This window comes from Poecilia formosa, unplaced genomic scaffold (genome assembly GCF_000485575.1).
Source record: "Poecilia formosa unplaced genomic scaffold, Poecilia_formosa-5.1.2 Scaffold152, whole genome shotgun sequence".
NCBI lineage: Eukaryota > Metazoa > Chordata > Actinopteri > Cyprinodontiformes > Poeciliidae > Poecilia > Poecilia formosa.
Genome location: NW_006800091.1, coordinates 1,048,800 through 1,061,248, shown reverse-complemented (window position 1 = coordinate 1,061,248; position 12,449 = coordinate 1,048,800). Strand labels below are relative to the sequence as shown.

The window sequence follows — 12,449 nt, the reverse complement described above, 5'->3', positions numbered from 1 at the left end:
TGTTAACTTTTTCATACTGGGTCAGATTAGTTCAGATACTTTTTTTTTTTTTTATTTCCCTCATCCAAACAGCTGTTGCCTGTTCCTTTCTGGCCGATCATTGCTGCTGTTACCTGTTTGAGGGCCGTGAGTGTCTGGACACCGGACGCCTTGGCGACCATGGTGTGGCTGTTGCCGGGGCTGGGCTGCAGGGACAGGGTCAGGCCCGACACGGTGTGAACCCGCAGCTCCGTGATGGAAACCTTGTCATCTGTGACGGAGAACGACGCCTCGCCCAGCACCGCGTCCACTGCCAGCGGAGACTCCACCTGCGGAGAAGAAAAGATGAAGTGCTTTTATTTATTGCGTCTCCACATGACAGGAGGGGGGGGACGAACGTCGCTTTAGTCCAGAATAGACAACAGCTTTATTGTCTTTGTGAAACTCATAAAGCCCATGACAAGCCAATTTTAGATTAAAGTGCTGTGTGCTTCTGTTTGTTGCAGCGTGTCTTGAATCCATGTGTCAATGCCTCTCAGTCTATCAAAGTGGGAGGATGAAAAAAAAACAACAACAACCGAACGATAAAAAAACCCCACTTGAGACGGAGTCCATCACCATCAGCTGCTACCAGACAGCAAATAACAACGTGAAGCTGTAAACGCATGTCTCACAGTGACGACTGGATGAAAAAAAAAATACACACACACACATCTGAGTGTCATGGATAATCCCAGCCCTTTGATAGGCGTCTGCACAAAGCCCCTTTGGCCACTTATAAAATATCACCATTTCACTTCGCCGTTGCAGGCCGAGGTCATGAGGGACAGCTATCGCAGAGAAGAGCCATTCAGCCAAGCAGTGGCCTCGCTCTTAAAGTCATACGGGGAAATCAATTCCAGCTTCATCTGGAGCGTTTTATAACTCCAGAGTCGGAAAGCGTGTGAAAGCTGCAGCTGTGGTGGCAGCCGAGCGTTCGGTGTCTGACAAGCTTCCAAAATCACCACCAGCCGAAGCCTTGAAGCAACCGGCGGCCGTTCAAAACACACCCGAACCTCATCTGATTTACAGCCAATATGACGAGCAAATATTCCATCTGATGGAAGCAAAGCGGTAAAGATGGGGCACCTGAGAGAGCCCATCATAGGGTCAATGTTGTCATTCTTCCCCAGCTTCTGGGTCGGGCAGGGCCGGCCCAAGATTGTATGGGGCCTTAAGCAGAACATGATTTGGGGCCCGTCTTCCTCTCCACCACCGGAATCTGGGAGAGAGGGCCACTTTAAAAAAATTAACATAATTTTTTGTGAAGTAAAATTAAACCTGCCTGTTTTTTTATTTTTTCCTTGCATTTTAATTTTAAACAGGTCAATTAAAAACATTTTTAAAACAAAAATGTAGCTTTAAAGCTGCAGTATGAGACTTTTAGAAAAACTGCTTTTTTTGCTGTTAGAGTTTGTTATGAGGCAGATAATCTGTGAAAAGATGGATCTCCTACACCTCCTCCCTGTGCTGCTGTTGCCATTTGAAGAAATGCAGCCAATCAGAGCCAGGAGGAGGGTCCTAGCACTGCCAATCAACCTCATGTACTCACTGCTTAATCAGCTAAGAAAAGTGTACATTTTATCTGCTGTCATCAAAACCATCATTCTAACTTTTTAAATGAATAAAAGCTGCCAAAGTGGGTTCATGTGCTGGATCTGAATTTGTGCACATCTAACTGGAATGCTAAAATAACTCAGGAGACAATGGACAGATGTTCCAGCTGTGCACCACATCTTATTTATCTGACAGCTCTGAAGCATCTGTTCGATGTCTGGAGAGGAGGAACACAGAGAGGCATGTTCTATTTGTGCATTTTCGAAGCTCTGTTAGCTCCGTTTTTCCTCAACTCCCCCTCTCTGCCTCTACCTGCGTGAAGCAGAGCTTTTCTCCCACTCTGCTCAGTCATCTCTGGTGCTAAGGTTATGGTTTTGAAGCTCGTCACCTCCTGACCTCCGCCCAGTCCGCTCCCCGGCCTCCCTGCTCCTGCAGCAGGCCCTCGCAGTCTCGCCGTCACCTTCTGCCTTCTGCCACCATTACCTCAGCTTTCTGCTCTCATGCATTAAACGGCTCTTAACCTTGGCATTTGAGAAGCAAAGCTGACCTAAACCAGCATTTCAAACTACAGTAGTCAGATTCAAAACTGAGCTCATCCATTTTAATTGACGTCTTTCCCATATTGTTCTTTTTGCAACATGTTCTGAGTCATGTTTTACTGCTGCTGTTGATTTTACATTAAAAACACTAAAAATATGCTGTGAGTACATTTAAAATGAGACAACACTAGCTCATAAGTAACTCTTCACCAAGGTATAAGAGTTTGTTTCAAGTCAATAATTCCTTCATATTGATGACAAAGTGCTATTTGCAATGGCAGATTATTTCACTTAAAGCAAGATATTTTCCCATGTTATAAGTGAAATAATCTGCCAGTGCAAGTAGCACTTTTACATCAATATGAAGGAATTATTGACTTAAAACAAACGCCTGTATCTTGCTGAAAGGTCACTTGTAAGTTAATTTAGTCTTATTTTAGGCTTATCAAAATGTTTCCACTAGAAACTAGACAAAAATACTTTGTAAGATTTTGTATTTTTGCAGTGTATGAGGCAGGATTTATGCCAAACAAATTTAATAATTATTGAATAGTGACTAAAGGTGAGAAACCTTCTAAAAGTCAGTGTTTCTTTGTATTGTATTGCAGGATTTCTAAAGGGGGTGCCCAGCCAGAAGCTAGTGTTGTTTGAGGAACATTTGGGAACTTCTGTACTAAGATATTTGCACTAGAAACTATAAAACGTTGTAAGATTTTGTGCTTTTGCAGCATGCTAAAAACACCTCAGCATTGCCCCTTTAAATTTGTCTCCATATGTTCAGTCTGATCTCATTTCTCTTCCTCTTAATTTGTGTTGCTCCTAATGGAAATCTGAACATCATCAGCCTTTCCTGTATTTTTCAGTAGCACCATCGCCTCCAAATCGTACATCACAGCAGGTCTAACTGTAACAGTCCCTTTCACTCTTGCAGCTAGCTTTCAGTTAAAAAAAGACAAAATCTTACCAAATATTTTTGTCTTCTTCCAACTACAAATATTTTAGTACACTTTAAATAAGATAAAACTAACACAAAGTAACATTTCAGCAAGATATGCAAACTTGTTTTTAAGTAAATATTTCATTAATATTGATGAAAAAGGTTCTATCTCCACTGGCAGATTATTACACTGATAACACGGGAAAATGTCTTGCTTTAAGTGAAATAATCTGCAAGTGGAACAAGAGCCTAAATCTTGCTGAAAAGTTTCTTGTAAGTTAGTTGTGTCTTATTACATTGTACTAACATTTTAAACTTGAAACTAGACAAAAAAAACGTGGTAAGATTTTGACGTTTTGCAGTGTACAATCGCATCCTGCCTCCACTCTTTTGTGGTTTCGGATGGTTGACCCCAGATAATTAAACTCTGTGACCTCTAGTCCTCTTGCTTCACCCATCTTCCTTTCAAGCATAAACTTTTGTTGTTTTTTTCACGTCTTCTACTCTTCTATATTCGGAAACCATCTACACTGCAGAAATATTGCGTTGTTTCTACCGCATTTACTATCTGCATCAATAGTACCACAGGACATATGAAGATATTAATATATCAGTGGAAATTTATATAGTTGGACATTCCTAGAGGCTATGAAATTCTCCCGCCTCGGTCCACCTCCATTGGCATATCGCTGTGATGGATTAATGTGCCAGAAAAAAAAGGGAGTTACAGACATGGTCTCGTACACAAACCCATACGTGCACGAGATTGTGAGACCACAAAACCCCAAGGCATGATGGTAAATGGATGAATAAAATAAACTCTTAAAGTCTATCTGGAGGAAAACTCAGCTGGATGATGGATCACGCTCTGCAGGGAGTTCGTTTCATAACTCCTGATTTTAAAACTTTCCATTTCTGTTTCTGGGGACAAATTTGCCCAACAGTTAAATTAAGTGAAGCTCCAAAGTCTATTTGCTAATAAGGACAGCGACATGAGGGATTTCTCAGAGCAAACAGATTGTCAGTTTGTGTGTGAAAACATGTGATCCAAACGAGGTCAGATGGAGCATGACTGCAAAATAAAAAAAATATTTGCCTGCAATTGATTTTCTGCTGCTTCACATTCTGTTTAGCCGCAGCCGATGCTTTCAAGGGCCAATTAAAGTGACTAAAAAGAAAATCTAACACTGTAAAAAAAGAAAAAAAAAGAAAAAAAAAATCAATACTGGGAACTATGTCCAAATGTCAAAACAAATTGAAAAGAGACGCCACATTGTGCATCGATTATATAACTGAGAAATTTAATCACAGAAACTGATCTTCCGCCAGGTTATGATTCAATCTGAAGCATATTGTTTAGATATTTATTTCTCAGTTTTTATTCACTTCAAATACACAAAATCTTACCAAGTATTTTTAATCTAGTTTCTAGTACAAATATATAATTACACAAATAAGACGAGTACTACTTATAAGTAACTTTTCACCAAAAATATAAGAGTTAGTTTTAAGTAAATTCTCCCTTAATATTGACGAAAACGTACGAGTTAGTCTGCCATAAGTGAAACAGACATTTAAAATTAAAATATGGGAAAAAATCTTGTTGCAATGGGAGATGGTTTCACTTATAGGTGGAACTTTTTTCACTAATATTCAGGAATTATTGACCTAAAACAAGCTCCTATATTGTGCTGAAAAGTTACTTGTAAATTAGTTTTGCTTTATTTCAAATGTATTAAAATATTTGCACTAGAAACTAGACAAAATACTTGGTAAGTTTTAGTGTTTTTACAGTACACAAACAAACCAATTCTTATGATGAATTACATGTTGCAGATCAAATTTACACCTTAAACTTCACTCTGAAGTTTAAGGTGTAACAAAATTTTAACAAAATTCACCCCAAAAAGACTCAAACATTGTTTTCAATTAGAAATATTTCATGTTTCAACATTTTAAACTTTATCTAGACCATCTTTTCTAGTTGCTTTTGTCAGGGAAACAATGTGTGTTCAGGAAGGTGACTTATTAGCCATTAAAGTCTTCCTCACTCACCATCAAATTTCTACCTCTTTTATTACCTGTTGATATGGTTCTTATTGACTTTACCAGTTGTTTTTGATTATTTCCCCTGGATTTCTGTCAGAAGTTTCTCCCAAATGCAAAAAGGAGCTCAGGGTGCTGTCATGACTAGTTTTTGACATTATGCTGTAATGGACTGTGAGCATCAGGACCCGTTTCCTGTTCAGCTGGAAGTCGTTTCTTAGCTCTCACAGCTGAGACCCGTTTCCCTGTGAAAGCTCACCCAGATTCAGAAGTGATTTTTGTTACGCAGCTTTCTCTGGTTTATTTGGTTTGGTTCAGTCTGAGCTCATCTGGATTTTTTTTATTATACTGTTCAATAAAAATATACATTAATTTCTCTTAAATCAGACTATTAAATCATTTGGCTCCAAAAGTCTATTGATTGTTTAATTATAAATGGTGAATTGGAACCCACTTATGTAGCGATGAAAGTTAAGATGGTGTTTATTAACTCCTGTTTGATGTTAAATCCAAAGCTTCAGTATTGCCATCTTATAACTATGCCCTAAATTCAACTTTTCACAGAGCTACCTTTGATCACATAATTATCACATCTCCACACGTTGGTTTTTACAACATGCAACACTAAATAAATATATTTGTCTTGTTAAAACTATGAAGTTTTATCCCCACCCATAGGAAATGAACTCATTTGCACATCTTTATGTGAAAGGGACATAAAATGTTTTTCTATAAACAGTTTAGTCAACATGATCTAAGAGTCTGAGTTTAAAATAGGACTTTAATTGTTTGAAGCTGGAGAAAATTTGGGACAACTTTAGTATTCAAATAAATTCAGGCTGTCAGCTTTAAATCTATTAATAATTGGTATAAAAATGAGGCTGAGATGCTGGAGTTCAGTGAAACACCCAAGAGTGAATATAGAAAAGGTTTACTAATAACTAATGTTCAAAGTTTCAAGCTAATTATTCAGACAAGTGAATAAGAGATTAAAAAAAAAAAAAATCAGAACAAAAACACAACAGCTTGGTGAAGTTTATTATTTACTCTCCTGGCACTGATGCAGTTTTCTGATTTTAAAATATTACGCCGCAATGAAAGCTGCTCCGTTCAGTGGGAAATTAGACTTAAAACGAGCATTTGAAACATTAAAAATGAAAACCCAGGAGAGACTCTCTCCCTGACTGTTAACAATTTGTTTGTGATGTATTCCAAGGAGCGCGCGCCGATGAAGTGCAAGCAATTTGGTCTTCATTTTCTTCCAGATTGCCTCATTTTCTTTTACCACAGTTACTGATTTCCCATGTTTCCCACAGTGCCTGCACACAAAAAAAAAACAAAACAAAAAAAAAACAGATTGTTTTGGGATGGGGTGCGTTCTGGGGAGGAAGTGCTGCTGATTGGAACAACATCGGCATAAATAAGATAAAAAGCTCAATCATGACTCCAAATTGAACACATGTAAAATGATGTGGTCATATTATATTCTTATTTAGAAGAATTGCATTAGTGTGTTTGGCTTTGTGCAAGAAACAAGTGAGACACTATTCAGGATTGGTGCATAAGAATCCTATTGTGGCTAAAATCAATAAAAAGTAAAGATGTTTTTACACCTGAAGTTCTGATGGACTTGGTTCAATTAGCAACCAAAATTGCATCATTTGTCATATTTTCAGCTGGTGTGGTTTGCTTTCACACTGCGCTGTCTCAAACGAATCAAAGCCTTTGGAAAAGCTGCCGACATGTTGGCCTTTGGGAAGCTGCAACAAGAACCCCTGAAGGAAACGACACAAAAATCTCTGAAGAAGACATGAGCATGACTTCACAGAATGTAAACCAAAATGGAGTGCTGTCAGAGTTTAGCGGTTGGAGGATTTTTCTTTTGTTCTTGGGAAAAGACAATGAACCGTTTCTCCCGTCAGCCCTGGACACGTGCATTTGTTGGGGTTGTATTTCTCCAGGATGCCCTGCGTTGTAGTTCACGTCCTGCTTTTGGAGCGGTCTCCTGTCCGCTGGGGATTCACATGCATTCAGGCCGGACCAGAGTTCACCTCAACCAAACTGAGCCGAGATTTTTAGACGGAGTGCAGTTTGCTTATTTCTCTGCATTAGAGTTCGATTACAAATTCACAAATAAAGTCGACAATTTGATAGACGGTCAGGTTTATCATTACAGCTGAGTTGGTGCAAAGACGTCTGTTGGCTCCTTAAAAGAAACAGCTGAGAGAATGACGGAGTGTTAGGGCTGATTCATTCATCTTCTGCTTGTCTGAGATGTCAAAATAAATTCATATTTATATTCTTAATAAATTTTGTGACCCACAAAAATGTTAAGTTGCCATCTTTGAACACCTCTAGTGTATGTAATAGATTCACTTAGGAACTTTTGATACAAATGTGGGTGATAAAGTCTTGATAACCACCATTTGAAAATTTCCCTGAAAACAAACACAGATTCTCACCTGAAGATTCACTACATGACACATATTGATTTAAGGCTGCTGAATAACCATGTCATTAGCATTCCTTTCTGTCGTCATGTTATTATGAGTTTAGGTCCTTTAGCTTTTTCCGCTCCAGTTCCTCGTTTGTCAGTGAAGCTCCAGAAACAAAAAGCTCGGCTGTCACTTTGTGAAGCTCATCCCATGCAAAATCTCACTGATGCTGAAGCAAAACTGAAGATGGATGATGAGCCCAAACAGCAGATCGACGCCGACCAGCTGAGACTCTCTGCTGGCTGAGCGCTCACTCATACAGCATCAAACTATGTCACCTTGTTCTCATGCACCTCTGCTTTTCTCTCCTCCAATACTGCTTCCAATAAGTCATCCTTGAAGTCGCTACAGAATATCAGCTGAAAGTTCATTCATGCATGCTGAGTTAACATGTTCCTGCTGCTAATTGCAGAGATGGGTCACCTTTTAAGGCTGCAGAAAAAAATTATTTTTTTATACTTGTTGAAACTGTTTAATAACAGTTTAATAACCTAAAAAAAACAACAAAAAAAATCAAGTTCCTCCAGCTTCTCCTAGTTCTACATAGAACCAACCAATCAGAGCCAGGAGGTGGGTCTTAGGCTTGTTAATCATAGCTAGCACAGTCTGTCATGATTGCTTAAGCTAGTTAGCATAGCCACCGATGTGTGCAGATAAACGGTTGTCCTGTAACAGAAAGTTAGTTCTCCACCATTAGCACATTTAGCGGCGAGTACATAAACTTGATTGGCAGCACTAAGACCCTCCTCCTGGCTATGATTGGCTGTTTATATCTTCAGGCAGCAAGAATAGCTGAGGAAGGGGGTGAAGGAAATCAATCTTTTCACATGTTATCTGTCTCATAACATTCTGTCACAAAATGATGACAGTTTTTAACAAATATGTAAAAAATATATTTTTTTATAAACGTTACATATGCAACTTCAACCAGTAACACATCAACTCAAAGTAAAACTGTAAGCAGACCGCCAGAAGGGATCATTATTCTGCTGCAGCCTTTTGGCTCTTAAGAAAATTCTAACTTGTGAGTTTCAAGAAAGTTAATTAGACCAATGTAAATCTTGCAGCTTTAAAGTTGGAGTTGTGCTCCGTGAGACTTGGTACAAAAGTTTCTGTTAGTCAGAGTCGAGCTGCAGTAATGCCATTCAGACTAATTGAGAGACTGGATTTGCCCTGCATGTTGCAAAACAAGGTCTAACGCCTGATTGGGAAACTGGTGGGAAATCTTATCAAACAGAATTTGACATATGAACCCACCATGAAAGTACTTTATATTTTCTGAGAGTCAAAGTCTTTTTTCCCACCCTGCTCCCTCCTGGTACTACCAGGATGAAGATGTGGTTTTATCTTAGTTTATAAAGACCATTCAGACAGATTCCACCTGCTGGAAATGGGATTGTACTCTGAAAAAAAATAAACAAAAACAATATTTTCCATGACACGTAAATCTCACTTATTTTGGAAGAAAAACTTGTTTCAAGAGGAATATACTATGCACTCTTTGTTAAATGCAAGTAAAAGACAAAAAACAGAAATTTCTTGTGTCTTTGCAAAATTATGAATTTGCCACTGTGGGTTTCACTGGTGTCTTGAAACAAATTATAGCTTGATGGAATCCCATTTATTTTATTAGGTTAAAATAAATCTTCAGAGCCCAAATTAGTAAGACGAATTTAAAAAGAAAGGGTTTGATGTAAATAAGAGATTTATTCCTCGTGAGAAAACAAATTCCTCCATCACAGACTCCTTCAGCTTCTGCTAACGATCCTAAATCTTTACATTTACAAGATTTTTCTCAGCAGTAAACCAACAACGTTACACTTCCATTCTAACAGAGGAAGGCTAAGCAGAGACCTAAATATTTAGTTTGTAAGCAAAATATTTCTCTCTCAGATATTTCTCAATATTTAGGTAGCTACACATTTAATTAGTTACCTAAATATTTAGCTCGGAGCTAAATATTTATAAATGCATAAATAACAATGAAAATATGACTTTGAAAAATGAACCCCTATTTTTCTCCCATGAAAGGCTAAATGATATAATTATTACTGTTAATATTGACTGTGAAACTTTACAAATGTAACAGCATATTTATGCAACTTGGAAATTAGGCTTGCATTTTTTCCCCAGCGAGATTACTTTGAAAACAATATTTTTGACCATATTTTGATCGTTTTGTGGCCTTGTATTCATTTTTAACACAGATATTCTTCCCCTACTGAACCTTTGTCCTTGATATTACAAAAGATATACCAACATATTCGGATGTGCATGAAAACACAAAATGCTTCAAGCAAAATGAGAAAAGAAAACATAATTTGAATTTTTATCTGTATAAATCTATAATGTCTGGAGATGAAGGCAGAGCTTAAGTATTATGAAGCATTACGTGCCGCTGTGAGATCATTTTCAAAATGCTGCATTTGCATAAAGTCCCAAAAGAACATGCAGTTTAAGACACAACAGGTCTGTTGACGTGAAACTTGTCCTGTTTGTTAATGTGGACTTAAATGGCAGGTCAATGTTACCTGAGTACAGCATGTCTGCTGGAAGCTCCAGCCTTCATCCTGAAGAAATGACGGGCATTTTATTACGCTTTCCATCAAGGTAATTAACAATGACGAGCACAAAGATGCGTCGTGCCTCTCAATGCGCATCTCACAAAACAAAGTGCTTCGCTTTCAGAGGATGCACTGATGAAATACAAATGTAACTACTTAAAATGCAAGAAAAAAAATGACAAACTTTTACCACGTTTTGAACTTCACTGCTGTTGTACTGCTTCTCACAAACGCAAAGTAAGCAGATGGTCCAACTGCAAAATAAGCCACTGCAGACCACCTGCGTGGTGAGAGAGTTCCCCGGACAGCTGCAGAGCTTTGCAGCAGAGTCTCCAAGATACAACGGCCTTCTTGGGACTCTTTCAAATTTATTGAACACGTCAAAGTTTATAGTCAGAGGAAGATGAAAGCTGACAGGCGGCAAATAAGAATTAGCATGTTTACAATCACTTAGGAAGATGCTCTCATATATATTTTAGCTGCAGCTGTAAGAGAGGCAAATGGTAAAACTTAAATATTTCAAGACTTTACTTCTTCCTACTGCTGCTGACGGAGCACTATCACATTGTTTTAGTATAAAATCCTCTGAGAAAATTGTGGGTCAGCTTAAAGAAAAACTCTGAAGCACAAACTTTAAACTTTGTACATCAAAAGCTGAATGAATCGTGCAGATGAGTTTATTTCTGTCCTGCTGTCTGTCTGTGGATGAGATATGTTTGCAGATATGAAGGAATAATCTCTGATTTGAGGACCAGCAGTGAATTTTGCTCAAATCTGGCCTGTTAGTTCTCCTTCAATTCCTTAATCCTTCAGATTAAATCTCCATCTCTCACCAGGTTTCTCTGATTCGTGGAATTTTCTGTTCAACAAGTTCTCCAGTTTCTTTTCAGAGAAAATTCAAAAGATTAGAGGATTAATCTGCACATCCACTCCAAAACCAGTATCAATGCTGTGCCCAAACAAAACAAATGCAGGAACAATGACCCAATTTCAACTACTTCATTATAAAACCCTAGAAGAAATTATGTCAATTAAGCTCCAGTTCCTGCTGTCTGGATGTCCTACCCACACATTTCTTTAAGAAAGTCCTGCCTGTCGTTGCTAATGATCTGATCCAAATAGTAACTCATCACTCTCTTCAGGTGTTTCCCCCCAGGCTTTGAAAACAGCAGTAATCAAACCACTGATAAAGAACAATCTAGACAAATCACTACTGCAGAATTACAGGCCGATCTCCAACCTCCCATTCATCAGCAAAATTATTGAAAAAACTGTTTTTAAACAATTAAATAGCTTCCTAACATTAATGAATCGCTTTGACTCCTTCCAGTCTGGTTTTCGTGCTCACCACAGCATGGAGACGGCCTATTCAAAGTGTTCAATGACATCTATATAAATACAGACTGTGGGAGAACCACAGTGCTGGTTCTGTTGGACCTCAGTGCAGCTTTCGACACTGTTGACCACGACATCTTACTGAATCGACTGGAGAGTTGGGTCGGACTCTCCGGTCCAGTGCTCCACTGGTTTGAATCTTACATAAAAAACAGGGATTTCTTTGTTTCAATTGGAAACTTCTCATCAGAGAGGTCAAAGGTCACATGTGGGGTACCCCAAAGTTCAATCCTAGGACCCCTTCTTTTCAATATCTATATGCTCCCACTGGCTCAGGTCATAACAGGAAATAAGATTAGCTACCATAACTACGCGGATGATACACAGCTCTACATCACGCTGTCACCAGGTGACCTTTGACCCCATCTAATCACTGAATAGATGCTTAGAACAGATAAATGTGTGGATGTGCCAAAACTTTCTCCAGCTGAACAGAAACAAAACTGAAGTTATTATCTTTGGACCTAAAGAGGAGCAAACTAGAATCAATGCTCAGCTTCAGTTATTACAACTGAAAACCAGTGATCAGCCAGAAACCCGGGAGTAGTGATGGATTCTGACCTGAACCTTCAGAGCCACATTAAGACAGTCACAAAGTCGGCCTTCTATCACCTGAAGAATATTACCAGGTTTAGAGGACTAATATCTCAACACGATCTAGAGAAACTCATCCATGCGTTTATCTTTAGCTGCATTGATTACTGCAACAGCGTCTTCACAGGTCTGACTAATAAATCAATCAAACAGCTGCAGCTGATCCAGAACGCTGCTGCTCGTGTTCTCACTAAAACCAGGAAGATAGAGAACATAACAGCAGTTTTAAAGTTCCTACACTGGCTCCCTGTAGCTCAGAAAATAGACTTTAAAATACTGTTATTAGTTTATAAATCACTAAACG

At 38.5% G+C, this 12,449-nt stretch overlaps 1 protein-coding gene and 1 long non-coding RNA gene across 2 annotated transcripts in view; one reads left to right on the top strand and one right to left on the bottom strand.

Moving 5' to 3' along the window:
* Positions 1–163, top strand: part of LOC107837570 (uncharacterized) — a 3,994-nt gene extending 3,831 nt beyond the window's left edge. The window contains exon 3 of the long non-coding RNA XR_001663592.1: positions 73–163. This is a non-coding gene — a long non-coding RNA (uncharacterized LOC107837570). The remainder of the gene's footprint in view (positions 1–72) is intronic.
* Positions 1–12,449, bottom strand: part of tmem132e (transmembrane protein 132E) — a 142,800-nt gene that overhangs the window by 10,180 nt on the left and 120,171 nt on the right. The window contains exon 8 of the mRNA XM_007563873.2: positions 114–308. Coding sequence (XP_007563935.1) covers positions 114–308 — 195 coding nt within the window. The remainder of the gene's footprint in view (positions 1–113; positions 309–12,449) is intronic.